This window comes from Leopardus geoffroyi, chromosome B4 (assembly GCF_018350155.1).
Source record: "Leopardus geoffroyi isolate Oge1 chromosome B4, O.geoffroyi_Oge1_pat1.0, whole genome shotgun sequence".
Lineage (NCBI taxonomy): Eukaryota > Metazoa > Chordata > Mammalia > Carnivora > Felidae > Leopardus > Leopardus geoffroyi.
Window position 1 is genome coordinate 15,822,097 of NC_059341.1, and position 25,661 is coordinate 15,847,757.

General features: G+C 40.5%; 2 protein-coding genes across 4 annotated transcripts in view; both read right to left on the minus strand.

The window, feature by feature from the left end:
* The window catches only part of CUBN (cubilin), a 283,940-nt gene extending 272,481 nt beyond the window's left edge, over nucleotides 1–11,459 (minus strand). For both annotated transcript variants that reach the window (XM_045463384.1, XM_045463382.1), the window contains exons 1-6: nucleotides 11,073–11,459; nucleotides 10,564–10,693; nucleotides 9,323–9,418; nucleotides 8,725–8,763; nucleotides 6,099–6,200; nucleotides 4,821–4,924 (exon numbers count right to left, since the gene is read on the minus strand). In XM_045463384.1, coding sequence (XP_045319340.1) covers nucleotides 4,821–4,924; nucleotides 6,099–6,200; nucleotides 8,725–8,763; nucleotides 9,323–9,418; nucleotides 10,564–10,693; nucleotides 11,073–11,185 — 584 coding nt within the window. In that variant the 5' untranslated portion in view covers nucleotides 11,186–11,459. The remainder of the gene's footprint in view (nucleotides 1–4,820; nucleotides 4,925–6,098; nucleotides 6,201–8,724; nucleotides 8,764–9,322; nucleotides 9,419–10,563; nucleotides 10,694–11,072) is intronic.
* A 5,597-nt stretch (nucleotides 11,460–17,056) lies between these two features.
* Nucleotides 17,057–25,661, minus strand: part of TRDMT1 (tRNA aspartic acid methyltransferase 1) — an 83,424-nt gene continuing 74,819 nt past the window's right edge. Inside the window, exons 11-12 of one of the 2 annotated variants that reach the window (XR_006708723.1) lie at nucleotides 19,103–19,228; nucleotides 18,485–18,612 (exon numbers count right to left, since the gene is read on the minus strand). Coding sequence is in view for 1 of the 2 variants with exons in the window: in XM_045463396.1 (XP_045319352.1) it covers nucleotides 19,173–19,228 (56 nt within the window). In the remaining variant the exon portion in view is untranslated. Of the gene's footprint in view, nucleotides 19,229–25,661 lie in introns of both variants that reach the window. The other variant, XM_045463396.1, reaches the window with a different exon arrangement.

The following is a 25,661-nucleotide window of genomic DNA, read 5'->3' on the forward strand; positions in this document are numbered from 1 at the left end:
GAACTTGATGGGCCCATGGAGGGCTCCAGAAACAATTGCTGGGGTGGCACCTTTGAGTGGGTTCTAAGGAAGAAGACATCACTGAATGTGACCAGAGACAGAGAGTAAAAACATGGAATCACTCACGCACTTACATACAGAGTTGCCAGACCTAGCAAATAAAGACACGGGACGCCCAGTTAAATCTGACTTTCAGACCAATGAATACTTTTTTGGTATAATTAAGTCCCAGGCAGCTTTCAACATCAGTATATCATTGTGTAAAACCTGTTCATTAATAAATTGCATTTATGATCATTCCAAGGTTGCCTTTCTCATTAAGACAAGCTCAGAGACTAACCACAATAGATGATTAAACTTAAAAAAACTTTTCAATTATTCATTCCCTATGTATAACTATCTTCCTCTCATCTCTCTCTTTCCATACTCTCCCTCTCATACCCCCTTCCCTTTTCTCTTCACTCGCCCATCCTTACACAGAATATTCTTTTGGGAAATTTCATGAGATTCTTGAGATAAAAGAACTTCACATTAGCTCATATATTTGAGCATTTGATCCAGCTAGCTTCCTTGCTGAAAGTTTATTCTACCACCACAGCCAGCCACCCAAAAAGATTTTTAAAAAATCTTTAAACCAACTTTACTAGCTTTCTGAGCCTATCGTATATAAGAGATCTGAGTCTCCGAGACCAGATGGGACAAGACTCCCTGGATTTAAATCCTGAGACTATCTATTAACTGTTCGCCTTAGGCAACATCATAACACCATTTCTTATAAAATAATAGTGCCCATCTATGAGCACTATTTTTACCTTGGGGTCATCTAAAGACATTTTCTGGTAGGAAGCGCTCGGGCAACTGTGTTTATCTTATCAGTAAGTGCTTTACTATTGGAAAATGACTTAAGATTTGAGAGGAGATTCTGGTTCCTGGACATGTAGGTAAATCCTATCTCCTCCTTCTCACTTGGAGAAAATGAATGAATTTTAATCGCACACTTTCTGCTAAATAACTACAAAGTATATTTCTTTCATTTAAATGTAACTTAATGTGAGAAGATGGGGGGGGGGTAGGCAGTGAAGCATATCACGAGCTTCCTTGCTATGATCCTCAAAGACAAGTATTAATCTCATTTTACTGGCAAGGCTCACGTTGCCCAAGGCCACGGAATTAGAAACAGGCACAAGATGAATTAAAACCTAAGTCTTTGTTACTCTTGCTCCCGATGTTTTTCTGTGTCACGTTCCCACGTTGTGAAAGGTAGTTAGTTAAAGACTTTCCATTTCTGTGTGTCTTTTTAACATAACAGTGTTTGCATGCAAAATATATTCTCAAGGCGGCTGCATGTGACCTTTGAAGTAAAAGAGTGACCATCTATATACCTCCCCGCACAAGTCACTTGCATAATGGCTTTCTACTGCTGATTTAGTTCTGGCGGAACAAAACTGGGCTTGTCAGTCTTCAAAAGCACTGGGAGGGCCTTTGGCAATTGGGAAGAGGTCAAATACACTTTCAAAGTCATAGTTTAACTTGCATTAGAGTCCATGGTTCAATATTAACGTAAGTGACTCACTGAAAGAGGTAATGAGTTTAATACCTAACTACCAACCGAGCTAAAACCAGATTGTCCTCATCATTTAAACTCTGCATGTTTTAAAAACCATGTGATGACAGTGGAAATAAATAAAATAAAGTGTGCTAATCGTCGCTGCACTCCTGGAGAAAACACACAAACAACAAACTCAGCGGTTTTTTTCTAGAAAGCCTTCTAGATCTGAGTGTATGTGGCACACACCATCCATGCTTAGCAAATCTGCATCCCAAGCGCTGTCTTCAATCCAGAGTAAGCAGGAGGATGATAAACATCAATTCTTCAGAACAAAGAGGCAATAGCAGAATCAGGAAGTGGCAAAATATTGTCTGTTAACTCTTTGAAGCTTTTGGGGGCAAGACTTCAGCCACGGGAATTGCTGGAAACAGAAAATGGTCTCCCTGCCCTAGTTTCATTACTGGGGAAAAAAGTTTTTACCAGAAAATTTCCTAGGAAATAAGGCTTCCAATTAACTAGTATCTGCATAGTGCTTTATCTTTCAAAGGTCTTTGTAATTAGGAATTATTAATCTCTTTAAATAAAGACTCCTTTGTCCTTCCCCAAGTAAATGGGTTCCAAGAGTTAGAGGCTGAAGTAGGTCCCAAATCCAGAGCAAACCCTTTGCCATGAACACATTTCTGCAGGTCCAGACTATTCAACAGTGGCTCATTTCCCTTTAGCAAATGTGTACTGAACATTCCCAAATAGTTTTCTAGCCTCAGAGAAGCTACTGATTAAGGGGCACTTAATCTCATGTAATTAATAGCACACAAGAAAATATCTAAATGTTCTCTGTTTCATTACACAGATTCCACAAAGCAAACATTTAGTCTTTCGCTCATACACATTTTTCTATTTTCTGATATTCCTCCAAAAATTCTCCATCAAATGCCTGAATAGGAGTCTTTAGTTCGTAGATATCAACTGGAATTCATGGAGCTTCATAAACTATCCTCACATCAAGAAGAAGAAACCAGATCTAAATGTTCTGTTCTTAACTGCAAATCTATGAAGGACAGAGGCTAGAAACCAAAACCACTTCCAGAGTCAGCATAGTGAGTTCTTGGGCATTTTTACAGGAAGGTGCAAGAGAGAATTCAATATTGCTCATATAAAGTTGAATTTTCCCTTTAGGTAGCTCTCAACAAATAAAAATGGTTCTCTCTCTTTCTCTCTCTCTTGTTTATGCCTGGAAAAAGAACTCTACTCCTTCACATGCAGCAAATAGTTACATTATGGTATATTTTTTTCTTTTCCATTTTTCAGGAGTAAAAATAATTTACTGGGGGGAGAAAAAAACAATTTTGGCTTGGTCTCTGGGTCTTCCCCCACCTGCTACACATCTTTGTTATTCTATTGGCTTGTGAGACCCCACAACATGTGATGATACAGGAAGACCAGGAGTGAAATCTAATCTCCAGGACATTCCTCGACATCAGGAAGACAGGAAAGTATTAGTTCTAGGAATCATTTTCCTCCAGTGTCTCCAAGAAGCAATTCTCGTTGATAAGTGCCCATAAACAGACATCAGGAGATAATGCTTTCAAGGGAAGGAAAGATTAGACCTGCATTTTGGATCTCACCCAAACTTGAATGCTCATAAAAGCAGGAGTCAGGGGGTTCACCAAAATGGGAAACAAAGTCCTGAACGCAGAAGTCTCTGTAATAAAATAATACTTAATTTAAGTCAGAGGTGATTGATTTTGGTTCTGCACAATGGTGACGCTCATGAAAAAATCAGAAGTTTGAATGAATTCAGTTTGTGACTTGGAATGAGCAAAAAATCTTAAGATCAGATCATAAGAACAAAAGGGTCAGTTAAATGAAAAAGAGAAGGATTGTGACTGCCTTTTTTGACAGATGATGAGAAAATAACAAAATTACTGCACTCATTTTTGCTGGAAAGAAGAGGACGGATATTGTTACAAGGGAATGGAAGAACAAGATAGCAGAGACATTAGTAAGAAAGCAAACAATTGCTCTTTACTCCAGTGACATTATACCCCTGAGGACTGAAAGAATGTGTTCTTGTTATAACACAATCAACTTTTTTCACCTTTTAATAATCACAGAAGATAGGAGCCCAACCAAAATATGGGGAAAGATCATGTCTAGAGTTCTTGAGTTTTTTTTTTAAGTGACTTTAAGGAACTATACAAAAGTAAGTTTGATGTTGATCTGCCAAAAACTTCTAGACTTGATGAAAAGATAATGTGTCAGCCACTATAGTTTTAATAACCAATACTCGGACAGTCTGATGGGAATGTGGAGGTGTGGTTATGCCTAACTCAGCTTAGTAAGGGAAGGGACGTTTTCTTAGGGTGATGCCTGAGCTGAGCAGGGGGACTCTCTAGACAGAGTAGGTCAGAAGATAGGAACTCCGTGATGATTGTGGTAAGGGGCCTCACAGCTCCTTCAAGACAGGCAATGAGAGGTAACTACGTGGAGAAAACCTCAGTTCAGTCTCTGGTCTTGTTATGGTCAACATTTTACATAGCACTTGACTGAAGATATCCTTACTCAAGCTAGCAGCTCACTTCTCCAATGAATGAGTGCAGCAGGGGCTTGTGGGTATGGTGGGGTAGCCCTCTTCTGCTTAATGCTCTTCAATGGCAGCCCCTTCAGTGCTCTGACTTCTACTAAGTCTTCAGCCTTGTCTTCCCCATGCTGTCCCTACTCCCTGTGCCAGCCACCAGGTCCTTCTTCCCATTCCTCTGGGACTCCAGAGAAACGGGGTAAGAGTTCATGGGGTAAGAGTTGAGGACGTACAAGGGTTTCTTCATCTAAATAAATAGTTGTGTGTCATTAAATAAGAGTCATATATTTCTCATGGATGCTCTTGACTATGGGATGTTTAAGTCCTTCAAAAACATACCCTAATGTTAAGAAAGAAAGACAGAGGGGCGCCTGGGTGGCGCAGTCGGTTAAGCGTCCGACTTCAGCCAGGTCACGATCTCGCGGTCTGTGAGTTCGAGCCCCGCGTCAGTCTCTGGGCTGATGGCTCAGAGCCTGGAGCCTGTTTCCGATTCTGTGTCTCCCTCTCTCTCTGCCCCTCCCCCGTTCATGCTCTGTCTCTCTCTGTCCCAAAAATAAACGTTGAAAAAAAAAAAAAAAAGAAAGACGGGGGGAGGGGGAAGGAAGGAAGGAAGGAAGGAAGGAAGGAAAGAAAAAAAGAGAAGAAAAGAAAAAAGAAAAGGAAAAGGGAAAAGAAAGAAAAGAAAAACATTACCTGTAACTGCCTGCTGTATTTACACACGTGGATCCATTCTGGCAGCCCAAGGGTGTTTCTGCATAAATCTCACATTCGTTCACATCAACTGAGCACAGAGGACCCTGCATTCATGTAAAGAATGAAGTCAGGTGCCATGGGTCACAGAAGCATCTGGGGCCAATATTCATACGATATGTTTAAGGATTTATATATCCACTGAAGTCCTCAGTCAAGCGAAATACAATCACGCTAATACTAATACTAGTTAATATCCAGTTATCTTTCCTCTTGAACTCAGATTTGGCCTAAGGGAGCCAAAGAGCTCTTGGTAAAATCACGCCAGTCACACAAGAAGAATCCTTTTACGGGGGCCTGGGTGGCTCAGCTGGTTAAGTGCCCGACTTCGGCTCAGGTCACGGTCTTGCAGTTTGTGTGTGCAAGCCCCACACTGAGCCCTGCGTTGGGCTCTGTGCTGACAGCTCAGAGCCTGAAGCCTGCTTTGGATTCTGTGTCTCCCTCTCTCTCTGCCCCTCCCTGACATGTGCCCACGCTCTCTCTCTTGCTCTCTCTCTCTCTCAAAAATAAATAAACATAAAAAAAAAACTTAGGCAAATCCTTATACAAAGTAATCCTTATGTGACTATGAAGCTATGCCTGGAAATATTCACTTAATTTTTTTTAATGCACATGTCAGGAACATTTTCACCATTAATAGAAAAGGACAAGAATATTTACACAGCTATGTCAAGATTCACTTAGTACTGGGGCGCCTGGGTGGCTCAGTTGGTTGAGCATCGGACTTCAGCTCAGGTCATGATCTCATGGTTCCTGAGTTTGAGCCCCTAGTTCAGGGTCTCTGCTGTCATCACCAAGCTGGCTTTGGATCCTCTGTCCCCCTCTCTCCTGCCCCTCTCTGCTTACGAGCTTGAGCACGCATGCATGCACTCTCTCTCTCTCTCTCTCTCTCTCTCTCTCTCTCAAGAAACAATTTTTTTAAAGATTCATTTAGTACTTTCAGTGCTAAACAATTTAAATTGATGCTAGCCAATATATCACGCCCTCCCATGTAGCTATGCAGCCAAGTGATCCCCTCCTTAAGACGGCTTAATGTTCAGTGGGTTATATAATCATGCTCACCACCATTTGGATTTTGGCATTCTTGGTGTAAGTCATTTGATTCAGGAGACCACAGAATCCTAGAAACTTCGGATGGAGAATGAAACATGTCTGAATGCTTCCAAAGAAACCACTGATGCTGACTCACCAGCATTTTCAACCAAAGATGAAGTGACTCACCTCCCACTGTGAGGTGCAGATGCAAACAAAGGAATTGTGAAGATTGAGGCAGGTCCCACCATTTTGGCAGGGGTTGCTGCTGCAGACCTTTTTGTCGACCGTCTGAAACAAAGACAGGGCAGTCAGCGAGACCATCGTACTCTTAGCAGGCAGCAAAGAAAGGCATGTTTCAGGGCAGGTGTGCATATAAAGCACATTCCACTCCTCCTCCAGGGAGACTCAGCCTCCATACTTTAAAGCAATTACCCAAGTTCTTCTCCAAATCAACTCTCTCATGAAAAACAACAGCAACAACAAAGTGTTTCACATTTTCAGTCTACGCATGTTCCTTCGCTATTTAGAAGCATTTAGCCAGGGATGGGATGAGGCACGAGGGGAGAAGATGCTCACTCTACTCTTTGGAAAAGCATTGTTCACCTGGGAAACATACGTTGGTGGACAAGAGTCAAGATTTCAGACTGGGAATAATAATGGACATTCCTATTGTACTAAGAAAACCAAATGGAAATTCCGGTTCTTTTTTTGTTATTCTTATCTTTGGTACCTCCAGATAAGCATGTGAAATCTGATCATCTTTTGCTGTCACCCGTCCTCCCATGGGTAAAGATGGCTGAACTCTTCTCACCCTGAGTCCCTTTATTTGAAATGCGGGCTTATATACACCCTCCACTCCTGTGCTCACGTGACGACTTTCAGACCAGAGTCACAAACAGACCTGCCTTTGTCTATATGACCTGGAGAATATTCCCATATGTCAGCTACCAGTTCCAATCTCATAAACTTTGTAATACCTCTGGGGGGCAAGAAAACTTCTTTAGAGAGGACATGCGATTGTGCAAGAAAACCTATTTTATTAACTTCGTCTAATCATAGTCTAATTCTCTAAAAATGGGGCGAAAAAATAAATTTTTAAAAATTAAAGTTTTTAAACAGGGGCAAAGTAATTACTACATTCTTTTTTTATTCAGTGACTCACAGAGAAAGTCATGTCTGTTCCCCTCATTTTACAGATGAAACTGAGAACCAGAGGGTTGCCCACTGACTAAGCACCATTTATAGCCAAACCATCTCTGTCTTCCTTTGTCAAAAGTCAGGTGACCATGCATGTGGGGGTCTCTTTCTGGAGTCTGTTTTCTTTCATTAGTCCATCTATCTTTGTGCCAGTACCACAATTAGCCCTGTTTGTCAGAGGACACTCTTAAGGAAATTAACCACAACTCATTAGAAGTTTTCTGGCATACAAAAGCAACGTTGTCTGGGGCTTTGAAACTCAAAAGCCTATGGGGGCCCAGCAGGAAATGGAATCAGTAAGCAGCCAGGAGGAAGACAATGGGGAACGATGGCTAACTATTATACCCAGAGAGCGCTGACCTATTGGAATGCATAAAAGGCATTTATATCCAAAAATCATTAAAAAATTCCTCCTGGGGGGTGGGGAAAGGGACACAGTCTGAAGTAATTTGACCATGGGCTCCAGCTCTTGACCTTTCACAGGAATAATGAAGCACTCTAGGAGACTGGAAACCCTAGCACTGTGTCTTCTGGACAGGTATGATTCCTCGCTTGTTTCATTCATTCAACTACTCCCTAAGAAGATAAAGGTTGAGGGGCAATTGATTATCAAGATCAGGAAGAGAATACATACATGAACTTGCCTGCCAAATTTAAAACACCAAAGTAGAGGGCAACACTTGAAGCATCATCACAACAGACCCAGAATATTAGAACAAAGATTCTTAACCTGGAATCTCCTTACTTTATTTTTATTTTAAAATTTTTTTAACATTTTATTTATTTTTGAGAGAGAGAGAGAGAGACAGAACACAGTGGGGAGGGGCAGAGAGAGAGGGAGACACAGAATCTGAAGCAGGTTCCGGACTCCAAGCTATCAGCACGGAGCCCGATGCCGGGCTCAAACCCATGAACCATGAGCTCATGACCTGAGCCAAAGTCGGATGCTTAACTGACTGAGCCACCCGGCACCCCTGGAATCTCCTTACTTTTATTCAAAAATTTTAATATGGGGACATTCTGTGCATTTCTCTGGGTAGAAGGTTGTAGCTCCTATGAAAATCTTAAAAACACCAGCCAACTTCAGAACAGGTGAGAAGTCTAAAATTACAAGGACTAGTTTACAAACATGTACTAGTGAAGTCATGGAAGGGTTGCTCGAAGAAACTGCTCAAATTTAATTACCAGCAAATGTACCTGTAAGAAAGTTTGAACTATTTTGCGATACACCCCAAGCCTCTGAGTTTAATGTTGGAGAAGATGCACAGCCTTTCGACACATCAGCAAGTTGGGTGGTCACACTTACGCCCACATAACATGGTCAAAGAATGACAACGTTAAGAGGCAGAGCACGTGAAATGCTGAACTCAGAAGGTTTCACATGCTCACATGCTTCACATGCCCAGGTACCCGGGGCCCGTCACTTGATGTGACGCTTGGGTTCCTCATCTATGTCCTGGGCGGCATAAACGGCGATGAGAATTGGATCATGGGAAAGAGCCAAGTCCTTGATACGGATCACCCATCTACCCTCAGGTGAGAATGCCAGTTCCATCAGTGGTACCAGCACATTTCCAGTGAAAGATGTCAGCCAAGTGGTAGTTATGGGACTTACCTGCTGTAGGCTTTGAAATTTTCTCTCCAGATCCGCAAGCTAAGCGGTGAGGAAGAGAAAGCATTGGTTAGCATTTCACATGCGCTACTGTCCCCTGGCCTATTTTCCTAACACCCTCTGCTGGGGGCTCGCTTGGTCTGTCTGTTCCTTTTTTATTGCTTTTCCCCTCCCCATCCCTCTCTCCTCCAGGCTTCCCTCCTTTCTACTCTCTTCCATCATATACATTGTTTTTTTAAGGCATTAAAAAAAAAAAAGAAGTACAACCCACTGATGAGTTGATTCATTGCTCCTCTGCACACAGTGATGGGATTTTTCATAAACAACAGTGATTCATCCCCTTCACCAATAAGAAGCTTCTATCAGAGCGGGAGCAAGACTTACTTATGCGACAAGTTCTTGTCACAGCATTGTCAACCTTCTGCCCATCGCTACCTCTACGTCCCCTGTTAGAGCTGTGTCATTTAACCAGAAAGTTCATCATCACAATGCTAAATTTCTAAAGAGGACCCAAAGTTGGTATATCGCCTGCAGAAATGGATGCTTCCAAAGTTGAATGAAGGAGAGCTATTTACTCTAATGATGTAGATGTCAGACTTACCTTAGAATTAAGCTGATGGATTTGACTGGAGATATTCTGAGGCAGACTGACAGCACTCCTTTTTAAACTTGTAATATCATCTTTGTTTTTCTGGATCTAATTTTAAAAAGAAAAAGGAGGAGGAGAATGCTTGCTAGCGAAAAGATCATATGTATGTTACAGATACAAAATTTTAAAAATTTGAGTACCGTTCTATTTTAAACACTAAGATCTTGCCCATCATTATAAAATTCAAAACAATACCATGTATAATAAATTCCAGACTAAAATAGCCATGGCATAATTCCATTTACCCCTTTCAGGAACAACATTATCAAGGTACTTTCCATTTGCATTTTTTCTCATAACAATTTGGAGTGCTTGTTAAGAGTCCTGGCGTGGAATCAGACTGCTTGCGTTTGAAATCTTGACTCAGTCATTTACTGGGTGTCCTTGGGCAAGTTGCTGTGCTGCTGAAAGTTTCCTTTACCTCCCTTACAAATGGGGTGATAATAAGCTGGGGTCTCCTGGGTGGCTCAGTTCGTTAAGAGTCCGACTTTGGCTCAAGTCATGATCTCATGGTTCGTGGGTTTGAGCCCCGCGTCAGGCTCTGGGTTGACAGCTCAGAGCCTGGAGCCTGCTAAAGATTCTGTGTCTCCCTCTCTCTCTGCCCCTCCCCCGCTCATACTCTTTGTCTTTCTCTGTCTCAAAAATAAATAAACATTAAAAGAAAAATTTTTAAATAATAAAGCCAAACTCGTAGGGTAGTGGTGGGGGTTGGAGGAGGTAATGCACACCAGTGCTGAGCACAATGGATAGCCCATAGAAAGCTCTAAATAATGTCAGCTTTCAACATTACAAAGGATATACCAGCATGATTTACTAAACAATGAACACTGAAAACACTCAGTAAGGCAAGAGAATAATTAACCAATTCTGTTCTCTGGCAGAAGTAAAATGTCACATCCAAACCTTTCTCTGGCCCCTCTCCTTCCTTGATCCTCATGAGAAGGAGCCCCCTATACCACCCTGTGTACCTTCTCTGGATTAGAGGACATAAACCCACACAATGAGCCACTTCCTACTAGAATTACTCCTGCTCATCATTAACCCTAGGGCATTGTTTCTTCCCTAGGACTTATCTCACCTCTGGTTATGTTCCCTGGGCTAAAGATTTAAGGTATGGGTTCATATAGACCTCTTGAATTAAGTGACCATATGCAGATATACAAAATTACTTCAATATATTTCCATTGCATTACCTGATGTAAACATTGGCCGAGGTCTTCATCATTTAATTTAATTTTTCCCAGGGATCCAGTTCGAAATTCAATATTTTGAGCAGACCCTGTAAGAAACACTAGATTTCCCTTCTCTGCAGCCATTCGAGGCCTATATAAATCAAACCAGAGAATGCATCAATAATTAGCATATAATTTTAAACAACAAAGTTTCTCACTGAATATACATAGACTGTATACACATTTGCCATGTGGTCAACTCAACCACATTCTCCCTGCTCATCTGCCATTTTTTTCCCTGCAAATTTCCTAGAGACATCTACTAATTGCCTTGTTTGCAAAATGGTAAGTGAATAATTTACATACAAGAACATAATCCCATACATCAGTCTCAATGTTCTTCCCTATTTGTTTTTAACATCATTGTTTTCCTCAAGAAAAATTACACCTTTGCTTATCTGGCTATTTGTGGAAACTAATGACCCCACTGCCCTACACCCTCAGCAGCAATGATGCACGTGTCTACTTACTGTTGGAGGTCAGTATTTCTTTTCTGTCTCTGCAGCACGAGCTCTCCAACTTCCCCATTTGATTCAGCAAATGTCACCAAAATAACCAAACTCCATAGAAAAGGTGAGGACATACTCCTCACCAACCCTCCTAGGTTGTCAGGTAAGAAGGAAGCCAGTCCGGCCAAGTGTGGGATTTTAGAGAAAGCAAACCAGGCAGATGTACTTTGGCCTGTGGAATATCCTGCAACTTTCAGTCCTCTCTTCTTTGCCCTGGAAGGCTATGTTACTTTTCCTTCCCGAGGGAGGTAAATGATCTTAGATCTTCAGTACTCTTCAACTTGTGAGAGGTCAAAATCTACCTTTAAGTGATGCACAATTTAATCATTATCTGTGTGACCTTTGAGACAGTAACAAACTGCTTTGGAAACATCCACTGAAACAATCCTTGCTTCAGAAGCAGCTACCTTTAATAAACATTAAAACAAAGTGGACACCCTTTCAGCAAATGATACTAAAACAACTGGATATCCACATGCAAAAAAAAATGAGGTTGGACCATACTTTATACCATATACAAAAAATGACTCAAAATTAATCAAATCCCTAAATACAGGAGCTAACACTCTTAGAAGAAAACAAAGGGGGAAAGCTTCATGACATTTGACTTGGCACTGATTTTTTTTGGATATGACACCAAAAGCAAAGGCAACAACAACAACAAAAAAATGATAAGTTGGATGCTTCAAAATGAAAAAAAAAAAAAAAAAAACAACTTTTGTTTCCCAAGGGACACCATCAACACAGTGAAAAGGCAACTCACAGAATGGGAAAAAATATTTACTAGTTATATATATGATAAGAGGCTAATATCCAGAATGCATAAAGAGTTCCCATAACTTAACAAAAACAAAAAATAACCTAGTTTTAAAATGGGTAAAGAAAATAGGCATTTCTCGGAGGAAGATGTACAAATTGCCTAAGAGCACATGAAAAGACGACCAACATCACTATTCATTAGGGAAATGTAAATCAAACCCACAAGGAGACCCTACTTCACAGCCATTACGATGGCTACTACCAAGACAAACAAACAAACAAACAAACAAAAGAAAACAAAAGTGTTGGTGAGGATGTGGAGAAAGCTGAGCCCTTGTGTGCTCTTCGTGAGGATGTAAAACGGTACAATCACTACAAAACAGTATGGCGATTCCTGAAAAAATTAAACAGAATTACCTCGTGATCTAACAATTCCACATCTGGGTATATACCCAAAATAACTGAAAAAAAAAAAAAGAGAGAGAGACTCAAAGAGATATTTGTACACCCATGTTTGTTTTTTTTTAACGTTTTATTTATTTTCGAGACAGAGAGAGACAGAGCATGAACGGGGGAGGGGCAGAGAGAGAGGGAGACACAGAATCGGAAGCAGGCTCCAGGCTCTGAGCCATCAGCCCAGAGCCCGACGCGGGGCTCGAACTCACGGACCGCGAGATCATGACCTGAGCTGAAGTCGGCCGCTTAACCAACTGAGCCACCCAGGCACCCCTGTACACCCATGTTTGTAGCAGCTTACTCACAATGGCCAAAATATGGAAGCAACCCAAACGAACACCCACTACAACGTGGGTGAACCTTGAGGACATCATGCTAAGTGAAATAAGCCAGACACAAAAGGACAAATACTGTATGATTCCATTGCCACAAAGAACCTCAAGTAGTCAAATTCATAGAGACAGAATGTAGCATGGTGGTTCCCTGGGGTCAGGGGAGGGAAATGGGGAGTTATTGTTTAATGGGTACAGAGTTTCACTTTGGAAAGACGAAAGAAGGTTCTGGAGATGGATGCAGGTGACCATTGCCCAGCAACAAGAATGTATGTAATGCCACTGAACTTTAAAAATGATTAAAATGATAAATTTTATGTTATGTATATTTTACACTTAAAAAGAATTGAAACCAGGGGCGCCTGGGTGGCTCAGTTGGTTAAGCATCTGGCTCTTGATTTCACCTCAGGTCATGATCTCACAGTTCATCGGTTCAAGCCCCACATCTGGCTCTGTGCTGATGGTGCAGAGCCAGCTTGAGATTCTCTCTCTTTCTCTCTGCCCCTCCTCCACTCATATTCTCTCTCTCTCTCTCTCCACACACCCCCCCCGTCTCCTCCCCTCTCTCTCCCTCCCTCAAAATAAATAAATAAACTCAAAAAAAATTGTAACCAGAATTAGAAAGATGGAATGGGAATCTGTTGCTATAGGAGAAATAAAAGGCTGCTTTGCATGTAGGCTCATTGTTTTCAAAAATTTAGAAAGAGTCTGTGAAAAACTTGGGGGTGCCATCTGAAATTTTAGATAGTATCTACATAAAATTACCCCCTTAAAGAAAGCGGTATACTTGATACTATGAAGAAACGTAACACTGCTTCACACCTGTTCTATTCAAACATAGTCACAAAAACTAACTGACAAGATGTTGTTTACTTGAGACGGGTACTGAGGTCACGCAATGAGTTTTCTTGTTATTTTGTTTGTTTTAAGTGAGGGACATAATACAATAAATGGTATCTCCAGTTGAATACGTTCTTTTAAAGTTACATTTGTCCCAATTTTGTTTAAAACCTTCACAACTTGGGGGTAGGGGTAGGGGGAAAGCTTGACCTGGTGAAATATTTGTCAACTTAGAACCAGACGAAATAAGACGGGTTCCAATCTTCCAACACAAAGGACATTTCTGTTGCATTGAGCTATGAACATAACTATTTTCATGATTGTATTTTCCTGAAGATCATTGTACTCGGCAAATCTTTTCTTGCAATCGAAAAGGTCTGCAGCATGATCTCTATAAGAACTTCCTGTCTTATAGGATTTTCCTGGGGTACTAATGTGCTTATTATTAAACAGAGTAAAGATAATTTCTTTGCTCCCGATCTGGGCATACAATCCTGATTGTCTCTCACTATAGGAAAACACACACACACAACAAAAACAGAAACAAAACAAGAAAGAAATATCCTCACAAGCTCTGAGTGACTTGGCGAGGGGGAATTTTATGTCCAACTCACCTACTCAGCTCTAGCTGAGATCAGTAGACAAGTCAGACCATCTGCATATGATGACTTGGGGAAGCAATATAAAAATATAAAAATCAATTGCTGTTTCCACAGCATTCGCATGCATTCTATTTACTTGCCTTATTTGGAATTTCTTCAGGAAAGAGAAATTAAAATAATCTTAGAATCCAAGACCTTCAGACTCAGAAGGTGAATAATCACCCCTCTTCCCTCCCCCAAGGTAAACTTTCTATGGACCTGAAACCCTGTCTTTCATTGACTAGCAAACCTCCCATTTCCTCCCTAATCCAGAATGCATTCCACAAAGCCTAGATGTGCCCTTTACGTATTAGCCACACTATAAAAACGACAGGAAAACAAATGAAATACATTGTGGATTCTTCCCTTCACAGTCATATCTAGGGGGACACCATGTGCTTGAAGGGTTACGAACATGGGGTCTGAAGCTCACTCATCTGGGTTCAAGGGCTCCATCGCTTCCTAACCATGTGGCCCCATTTCTTCATCAGGAGAAAGATAATCATCATAGCACTGGAGGTGTATAAAATGTTTAGCACATTCAGTCTCTTGGCACGTAAATACTTCTCCACTAAATAGAAAGTGTTATTGCCATGTAAATAAATATAATAATACCTCTCCTTCCTCTCCCACCACTTGGGTTTGGGTTCGTTAAAATAAGAAGTGATAGAAGAATTCACAGTCGATTTTAAAATCTTGGGTACAAGGAAAGTCAGTGGGGTCTCATCCCTCCTCTTTTGGAAGAGGATTCCAGAACAGAGACATGCATCGGTGACCTCGAGTGCAGTCTATGGAGTTAGGAGTGTAGCATGCTGTGTGGCGTGCAGCTAATCCACACCCCTCCCAAACCTGCCTCGCGGTCTGGCTTCCCTACCTCTCCCTAGGGCTCTACAGCAATTCTTACAGAAGTCTCACCTCCCTCTTCTCCCTCTTTCTCCCCTGACGGAACCGCCAGAATCCAGTTGTAAGACTCAGAACTGTCTTTTCCTTTCTTCCTCCTTTAACTTCTCCAAGATGTACAACCTTTGTTCCTTCTGTGTGTCATCTGCTTCACCCCCTTCTTCTATTCTGAATCCTCAGTCCCCACCCTTCTTAGTAATTCCCAACACAAAGCACAAATGAAAACCCTGTGGTCATCAAAAACATACGTGGAGGGAAAGCCCAATATGCTAAAATTTCACATGAGGAAAACTGCTGGTTAACAAGGGATCACTGTAGTCAGGACACTGATAAGGACAAAAAAGAAAAAAAAGAAAAAGAAAAACACGAATAGGAAAGAGAATTAACTCTGCCTGGGAAGAGCAATGCAGGTTTCCCTGGAGACCTGTGGTGTCTTACAGAATGAACAGTTCTCCAGGCAAAGTAATAGGACTGGGAGTTTCAGACAGAGAAAATGGACACCCAGTTAGAAAAGAAGTCAACTTTTCTAAGTTAGAAAAGAAGTCAACAGGACCAGAACAGTGTGGGTCTGTGGGAGATGAAATTTCTAAAATGGACCAGAAGTCATATCAAGAAGGACTTTGAAATGTCATTGCAATAAGCCCCATTATTTAAAAAAAAATTTTTTTTTCAAGGTTTATTTATTTTTGGGACAGAGAGAGACAGAGCATGAACGGGGGAGGGGCAGAGAGAGAGGGAGACACAGAATCCGAAACAGGCTCCAGGCTCCGAGCCATCAGCCCAGAGCCTGACGCAGGGCTCGAACTCACAGACCGCGAGATCGTGACCTGGCTGAAGTCGGACGCTTCACCGACTGCGCCACCCAGGCGCCCCAAGCCCCATTATTTTAAATAATGAAGAATTGTGAGAGTGTTTTAGGCAGGAGATTAATTAACATGGTCACGTTTGTATTTAACAAGCATTCCCGCAGAGACAAGTCTCGGACCGAGAGCTAGTGAGAACGATGGTGTACAGTTAAGGAGCCATGAACTGGGAAGGCCCCACTGGATGCAGTGGCAGAGAGAGCAGGACACAGTGCAATAAATAGTTAGGAAATAGAAGTACCGGGACAGTTAAGGGGGAGGGGTTGGTGTTCAGGTTTCTTGTTTGAGAAATTGGAAGGACAGAGGTGTTGATAATTGAATAAGAGAGAATAATCAGGGGGATGAGGTTTTGGAGAGAATACCCTGAGTTCAGATTTGGAAGCACAGAGATCTGAGGGACACCTGCCATGCACTGCTGTCCCACGGCTTCACTCTGCAAGTGGTTTAGTCATCCGCGATGGGTGCAGAGAAGATCAATCCAGAGATGGCCCAAACTACAGCCTTGCTACTTACTCAGAGCGTGATCCACAGACCCAGCACAGGTATCAGCCAGGAGCTTGTCAGAAATGCAAAACTCTCAGGTTCATTCTTGGACTCACTGAATCTGAATCTGCATTTTACAAAGATCCTCCTTTCCTCCCCCAGGGGGGTGAGGGCATCTTCACTCAATAAGGAGTCACGTGGTCTCCAAATGCATCTTTATTTCCATTCTCCAATCTATTTCTTAGATTGACCTAACTTTTCATAACTTTCTTTTCTATTTTCTAATTCTTTATATTCTTTGGTTCTACGTCGTGAAGAGTTTTTTGGATTTATCTTTAAGATTCTTATTTTAAAAACTTTCCTATTTTTAATTTTTTTTTTTTTTTTTTAATTTTTTTTTTTTCAACGTTTATTTTATTTTTGGGACAGAGAGAGACAGAGCATGAACGGGGGAGGGGCAGAGAGAGAGGGAGACGCAGAATCGGAAACAGGCTCCAGGCTCTGAGCCATCAGCCCAGAGCCTGACGCGGGGCTCGAACTCACAGACCGCGAGATCGTGACCTGGCTGAAGTCGGACGCTTAACCGACTGCGCCACCCAGGCGCCCCTCCTATTTTTAATTTTAAAAATGCTTTCTTGTTTCATGGTTATAACATCTCGTATTACTTGAAAAATATTATAGTTGCTTTTCTGAAGCTTTCTCCTGTTTACCACATGGTCTCTGGTTTCTCTAAGCTCTTTTTCTCCTATTTGCTTGTTTGGTCTTTTTATTCTGTGTTGGAGGCTTTCCTCAAATACCTATTGATCCTTTGTGTCCATTTAAATTTAAGCATAAAACACTAAAGAGTGGATGATAAGCTCTGTGTGCATGGATGGTGTTCGTAACCAGTAAGTTTTAGCATGGGGGTGACCAACAGCAACCTGAGGTAATTTCACTGAGGAACTCCAAATGTCCATTTTTGAAGGTATTTTTCCCCTGGGGACATTCACTTTCTTCAGAAAAAAAAAATCCTCTAGCTTTATACAGGGATGAGGAAAGTTGGCGGGAAATTTTACTGCTAAGTGTATAAACTTTATTTAGACCCTTGCTTTCTATCTTTTCTCCAAATTCCTGCAGAGCACAATGCTACGTTAATGTAATTCTGCTGTTACTTTATATAGCGAGGCTCATTTTTCATTCCTACCAGCTTCATCCAAATTCCATTGTTTTATAGTCTTAATAATGTTTAATAAGCACTTACTGCGGACATTATGACATTCTCAGCAATGAGGAAAATTCAAAGAAGTAAAGGTCATGACCTCCTGTAGTTTGTAATACAGGCATATGTACACATCTAGAAAGCTCTAAAAGCACATTATAAAGATGTGCATGACAACGGGGGACAAAATATATACCAATATGCTATTAGAGAAACAGGATGTACCAAACTGAAAGAGAGGTCCTAAACCTAATCTAGGCAGACTTATAGACATAGTGGTTCTTTCTCTTTTGGAGAAAGGTGGCTGGGTAAAGGTGGGGGCATTGACTGAGGATCTCAAGTGGCAGGTTGAAAATGTGTGATTTAATCCAGAGAACTGCTCTTATGTCTTGAGTGAAATAACACTGGTGTGGTATTTCTGGCAGGCCAGCTGAACTTATCTGTGGAGGGCTTGATCAGTGTGGGAGTGAGGAGAGGGGTGAAAAACAGAGGTCTTTGGAAGAAGGGCTAGATTCTCACATCCTGTGTCTCGTTCCCATCTCATTGTATAGCTCCAATCTGCCTTTACTGCATTCTTTGGTCCCTTTTAATTTTCATATCAGTTTAAAAGAAAACACTGTAGAATTAATCTGCATTTTTAGCCATTAATGGAAACACTGGTGAATATAATGATCTCTTGTAATCTTTATGACACTTAACTCATTCTCTTTTTCAGGGACATAACTTTGCTTAAAAGGCACATTTACATATACTAGCTTTGTGACTTTCTACAAAATTTCAAGGCAATACAATATTGTTCCAATTGTCTATTCAATTTTCATGAAGGATTACATAAAATAATTATGGAAATTGGTGTAAGTTTAAAACCATTCATTTGCTCATTTTATGGGAAATGCATTACCTCCCAGGAAATTACCAAATCCACTACTGTGATGAACTGATCTTTTTGAAAGCAGTGTGGTCTTGACTCAGGGAACATAACCCAGGCATTTGTTCTCCACACTCATTACGATGATGGTTGCAATTATCCTTGAGTAGAATGGGAAAGAATTATGAGTTAGTCATTACCATTTGAATAATTCAGGTTTGGCAGAGATTTTCCTAAGAAGGTAGATTTACACATTGTTGAGAGTTCGGAAGACTTCCCTGGGTTATTTTTTTGTTTTGTTTTGTTTTTTCAGATTTTTTAAAAGTATGATAATCCCTACATAACCAGGAAGGATATTATAAGAAAATTCATATCTAGAGGAAGGAATGTAACACAGGACTACAGCTCCAGGGGTGTGAATGACAGAGGCACACACACACATACACATACAATCTGCATGTTAACTCAACCTCGTGTCACCTATTCTAGAAAATGTAAAATATGTACGAGGGGCTCTTGTGTCCTTGCGAGATGAGGACTGGTCAAAGATAAGGCACATACCAGAGGCAACATAAATTGCTAGGATTGGTGGCTCCAAAAGCCACTGAGGAAACAACACAGCTTTCCCTACCTCCAAAAGCCTCTACCTACCAGGATTTCAGCACGTCACTGGATTCATCTGAACATATTTCCATGAAGGTGTGAAGCAGTGACATGGAGGTTACCTTTGGTGAGTACCATGGGCAAACCCTCCTGACATTCCTTTTCCAAGGTAACCTAAAAAGAACAAAATAAGTTTTCTAATTGGTGACTCCTGAAATTCCCTGAACAAGGCAGCGGAGTGGAAGATTCCGACACCGTGGTTCATACCACTGTCAGAGGAAAATGCCAGATTGCACCAACACTGGATGTGAGGGACGCGTAGGCGGCAATTGCAACTTGCATTGGATCCCATCCTTTGAAAAGGGGGAAATGCAGTTTTGTTACAATATTTTGTGTACGATGGAGGAAGAAGGCAAGTGAGGTGAGCCTGTCACCACTGAGTGGGGGCAGGGAGAAAAAGACGACTTTGGGGACATTGGCACACTACAGAATTCCGCCTCTTGTACTTCTAATCGTGGAGAAGCACACAGAAGCATCTTTCTCTGGCAATGGGAGGCTTTGCTTCATTGATGTGATTTATCATGGGAGGAGTGTTTTCACAAGGCTGATGCCTGACCAAGCACCATCATTCCCAGGAGATTCGTTAATTGAAGTGCCACACAGATCTGTGGGAAGATACAAAGTGTTGTCATCAGGGCAGGAAGAAGGATGAGATGACCTCACCTCTTGGTCTTTTTCAGTGCCCTTATTCCAAGATCTATAAAAACCAAAGCCTTTGTCCCTTTGTGTGTGTGTGTGTGTGTGTGTGTGTGTGTGTGTGTGTGTTTTATAGAAGCTTGGGCTATATTTATTACAGAAGTACTGCTAAATCAGGTTTTGTCAACAATTCCTAGACTATGTTTATAGGAGGCATAAACAATTCCCTAGGAGTTTTCTGGTATTAAATACTTTTCATATAAAACCTAATGTGTTTTTCTTATTTAGGCTGACTGAGAGAATGATTCCAACGATTCCCCAAGTCATCAAAAACCATAACGATTCTGCTGTGAAATGCAGCACACTCATATTCAAGTCAGATTAACTGGACAATTATTTATTAGGGACCCACCATTTGTCAGCAGCTGAGAGAGGTGCTGAGGAAACAGAACAGGTTAAGATGCAGCCTCTGTTTGAGGAGGGGAAGGGGCAGGGGGGAGTCTGGGGAGGAGACTGTATTATGCACCATCAGAATGCAAATGAAGCAGTGAGCAGTGACTTCCACGCCAGCTTAAATGACCAGACTCCACCGTTGAGACTTGGAATCAAGTACTGCTTTTGAGATAAAGAAAGTTTTTAATTATAAAAGTAATGTAACTGTACTATATTCAATTTGCAAAGTATAAACCAGAAAACTTAGAAATTCCATTACTCTCTTGTAACCCTTATCTATTACTTGATTGCAGTCTATTTTCAGATGAATCATTTCATAGTTATAATCATAGGATATACAAGTATAGAATTGTGTCTTCGCCTCTTTTTTCACATGAGCCTCATCCAGTGTCACCACCTAGTCTCCTTAACAATAACTGTACAAAGCTGCATAAAGTTATATATACTCATATATTATTTATATGCTAAATTCACATACCATTTTCCCCTTGCAAAAAGAAAAAAAGAATAAGACAATGTAAAGAGTGTGAACAGTTAAAACAACATTTTATCCTCTTACTTATTTAAGATGGTGATTTATAAGTATTTGAAATCTACAATAAGAGAGTGAACTCCATTTCCAGGGCTGTTCTCGCTTCTGTCATATTAGGTTGTTATATTTATTACATGCTTTTGTTTTATGTACTATGTTGCTTTCACAAAGTGTCTCTTCTTCTGTTGTAGCTTTTTCCTTAAGAAAACTTTTTTATTATGAAAAATACCAAACATATAGAATTACAATAATACATTATATGTTTACCACAACTATATTTAATCTATTTTATTCTTTTGCCATATTTGCTTAATCTATATGCATGTGTATGTATTTTTTTCTAAACTATGTAAAGGAAGTTGCATACATAACATTTCACCCTTTCATAGTCAACCTGATCTCCTAAGAATAAACCTGCATTCCCCTATAGACTCACGATGCCATTATAACATCCAAGAACACTAACAAAAATCTTCCAAAACCATCTAAAATCCAGTCTAACTCCATATTCAAATTCCTCCAAGTGTTCCCAACATATCTTCAGAGCTTTTTTTAAAACGAGGATTTGATTAAGTCTTTTTAGTATCTTTTAATTCTTCTTTTAAAAGATACTAATGTACAGATACAAACATTGTACAGATGTTTATTTTTTTTTTTGAAAGAGATAGAGAACAAGCAAGGGAGGAGCAGAGAAAGAGGGACACACAATTCCAAGCAGGCTCCACAGCTGTCAGCACAGAGCCCACATGGGGCTCAAACCCACAAACTGTGAGATCATGACCCAAGCTGAAACCAAGACTCACACGCTTAACTGACTAAGCCACTCAGGCACCTCTAGCATCTTTTAATTCTGAAAATTTTTCTCACCTTTTTCATGATGCCAACTTTTTTTTGGGGGGGGGGCAAATTTTAGAATTTATTTATTTTTAAATATAATTTATTGTCACATTAGCTAACATACAGTGTATACAGTGTGCTCTTGGTTTCAGGAGTAGATTCCTATGATTCATTGCTTACATACAACACCCAGTGCTCATCCCAACAAGTGCCCTCCTCAGTGTCCAACACCCATTTTCCCCTCTCCCCCACCCCCATAAATCCTCCGTTTGTTCTCTGTATTTAAGAGTCCCTTATGGTTTTCCTCCCTCTCTGTTTGAAACTATTTTCCCCCTTCCCTCCTCCCATGGTCTTCTGTTAAGTTTCTCAAGTTCCACACATGAGTGAAAATAAATGACATCTGTCTTTCTCTGACGGACTTATTTCACTTAGCATAATACCCTCCAGTTCCATCCACGTTGTTGTAAATGGCAAGATTTCATTCTTTCTCATTGCCAAGTAGTATTCCATTACACACACACACACACACACACACACCCCACATCTTCTTTATCCATTCATCACCTGATGGATATCTGGGCTCTTCCCATAATTTGGCTATTACTGATAGCGCTGCTATAAACATTGGGGTGTGTGTGCCCCTATGAATCAGCACTCCTGTATCCTTTGGATAAATTCCTAGTAGTGCTATTGCTGGGTCATAGAGTAATTCTATTTTTTATTCACATACCATAAAGTTCACCTTACTTAAGTGTGCAGTTAAATGTTTTTTAGTGTTTTCAGAGTTGTACCATCATCACAACTCCAGAACACTTTCACCACCTCAGAAAGAAATCCTACACCTCTCCATTCTCTTCTTTCTGCTTCCCCTGGAAATCACTAATCTACCTTACCTATTCTGGACATTTCATATAGACTGAAATTGTATAACATGTGCTCTTCTGTGTTTGACTTCTCTCACTTAGCATGTTTCCAAAGTGCATCCACGTTTTGGCATGTGTCAGGCTTCATTCCTTTTTAAGGCTGAATCCATTGTACGGACAGATATACACACTGTGTTTACTTGTTCAACTGGTAAACATAGAAGTCTGTTCCATCATGAATAATGGCCCTTTGAATAACGGCCCTTATGAATAACGCTATGAACATTCATGTACAAGTTTGTGTATTTTCAATCCTCTTGGGTCATATGGCAGTTCAAGTTTTTGAGGAATTGCCAAACTGGTTTTCAAAGGGGCTCCATCATCACGTAATGTTTGGGTTGGTTTCATCATTGTCTTATTGTTGGGCATTTAGTAGGCTTCCAGTTTTTCTGGGTTTAATATCTTCATTTCTATAGCCTTTTGTCTTCTTGAATTACATCGTTAAGGTAGATTTCTCTTGTAATTCTTGTTTTTACCATCATGTTTACTTTCAACCCACCCACATCACTTAATTTGAAGTGAGTTTCTTGTAAATAGCATGTAATTAAATGCTTTTTTTAATCCACTCTGCCAATATCTACATTATAATTAGTGTATTTTCACCCATTATATTTGAGGTACTTATTGATATGGTAGAGCTTGTATGCCATTCAATCACTTTTGTTTGTTTCCTCTGTTTCTCAGTCCTATTTCCCATTTCTTGCCTTCCTGTGGGCCAATGAATGTTTTTTAGGATCCCAACTTGATTTAGTTATGGTGTTTTGAGCGCATTCCTTTGTGCAGTTTTTGCAGTGGTTGCTCTGGGTGTTACGATATACATCTATGACTTATCACAGTCTCCTGGTATCAGCATTTTACCACTTCCCACGAAATAAAATCTCACTTCCATTGAGGTCCCTTTACCTTCTCTTTTAAATATCGTCTTGCGTGTCAGATGGAATTACAATTTTTGCTTCAATTATCAAATGTGATTCATAAAACCCATGAGTGGCATGTTTATTGTATGTATTCCTAATTCTATTCTTTCCATTGTTCTTCCTTTCTGATGCTCCAAGCTACCGTTTATCATTTCCTTTCTGTTTGAAAAACCCCATTAGCCATTGTTTACGGGTAGGTTTGCTAGCAAAAAATTCCTTTAGTTTTGCTTCACTTGAAAATATCATTATTTCCCTCTTCATTCTTGCAGGATAGTTGGGAGGGGTATAGAATTTGCACGAACAGTTCTTTCTTTTCTTCCAGAACTAGAAAATGTTGTGCCACCTCCTTCTGGTCCCCATGGTATCTGGTGAAAATCTGCTGTCATTCAAACTGTGTTCCCCCTTTAGTAATATGTCACTTCTCTCTGGCTGCTTTTGATTTTTCTTTCTTTGTTTTTAGTTTTCTTGTGTTTTAATTATGATGTATCTTGGCATGGATTTCTTTAAGTTTATTCTATTTGGTTCACTCAGCTTACTGAACTTTCACAATTGTATCTTTTGCTAAATTTGAGACATTTCCATCCATTTTTTCTTTGCATATTCTCCCAGCTCTATTCTTTTTTCTCCTCTACCTCTGGGACTTCAAATATACGAAAGTTGACACTTTTATTATTGTCCCACTGATCACAGAGGTTCATTCCCCACCGCCTACAATCTTTCTTCTCTCTGTTATTCAGATGGAATAAACTCTATTGGTTTATTTCCAAGCTACTGATTTAATCTTCTGTCATTTCTACTGTACCATTCATTAAGTTTATTTCGGTTATTGTATTTCTCAGTTATATAATCACCATTATTTCTTTTTCTAAAAATTGGGGTATAACGCACACATCACTGTGATTCTTTTATTAACTTTTAAAAACTTTTTGCTACCTATTTCTTCACTGAAGCCTTTCTATTTTTTGTTCCACGAGAATTTGTAATTATTTGTAGAGGCATTTTTATGATGGCTGCTTTAAAATCCTTGTCAGATAATTCCAACATCTGATTCATTTTGGTGGTGTCATAAGTTTACATTCAGCTTGTGGTTTTATTTGTTCTTGGTACGACAAATAATTTTGGATTGCGTCCTGTATATTTTGTCTATTATGTTAGGAGACTCTGGGTCTTATTTCCATCTTTTATTTTAGCAAGCAGCTACTCTGTTTATGTTTAGCATGCAGATCTTGGCCTACTTTTTGGTTTATGGTTCCAATGGCAGTTTAACTTTCAGAGTGTTTTGGTCTGCTTGGTTTATCTGTACCACTGGGGCTCCATGTGGTCCTCGACGGTCCTACATTAGGGGGAAGAAGTTCTCACCAGGCCAACTCACTGGCACCTATAGGTTAAGGTAAGGAGCCTCCTGTCCATGGTGATGAAAAGGATTCCTGGATCAGGCCTTTTGGGGTGGGATCCCCTTGCCAGTGCCCTCTGGCTGTCCAGTGTCTCAGTAAGTGAAAGGAATCTCAGGCCTTCCAGAAAAGTAGAGTGCTTCCCCTGGACACTTGTCAGTGGGGATCCCTATATATTGCACTTGCTGGTGATATCAGACTCACCTGGTGTTGGCAGCAGGACCCCAGTTCCATCTGGGATAGGAATGAGCCACGCTGGGTTCCCATGTGAGGTTCGGAGTCAGGAAGCACCCAACTTGGATCACCTCCTTCTGTTGGATGGGAGACTGTAAGACATCCTGCAACCATGTTCCCTTGCCAGTCTTGGGATTACCTAGCTGGTTTGTTTTCTCTTCCCTCCTTTAAGAGTTCTCTTTCTGATGCCTCTTGCATTATTTTATAAACATACTTACCCAGGATTGATCACTGTACTTAGGAAGGAGCAAAGAGAAATGAGCCTGCCCTCTTGTCCAGACAAGAAGTCAGAGTACAATACATATTTGTTTAAATTTCTATCTGCACAGCTTCCTCAAAAGCCAAAAGATCAAGCCCTATCCTAGAATTGTTTTTTAAATCATGTGTTCCAAAGTTGAGTAAATTTGGCTATTCCCCTAAGTATGGAGGAAGTGGCAGCAACAGAAATAGTTCTCAGGAGAGTGACTCTGTTTAAATTCCACAGTGTGACGGCCTTTAGACAGCTTCTATATCAATCCAGTATGGTGGCCATAGTCACTCATTTAACAAATATTTATTAAGTGCTCGCTGTGTGCCAGGTACTATTTTAGTCCCTGGGAAGGTAGCAGTGGAAAAGAAAAATCA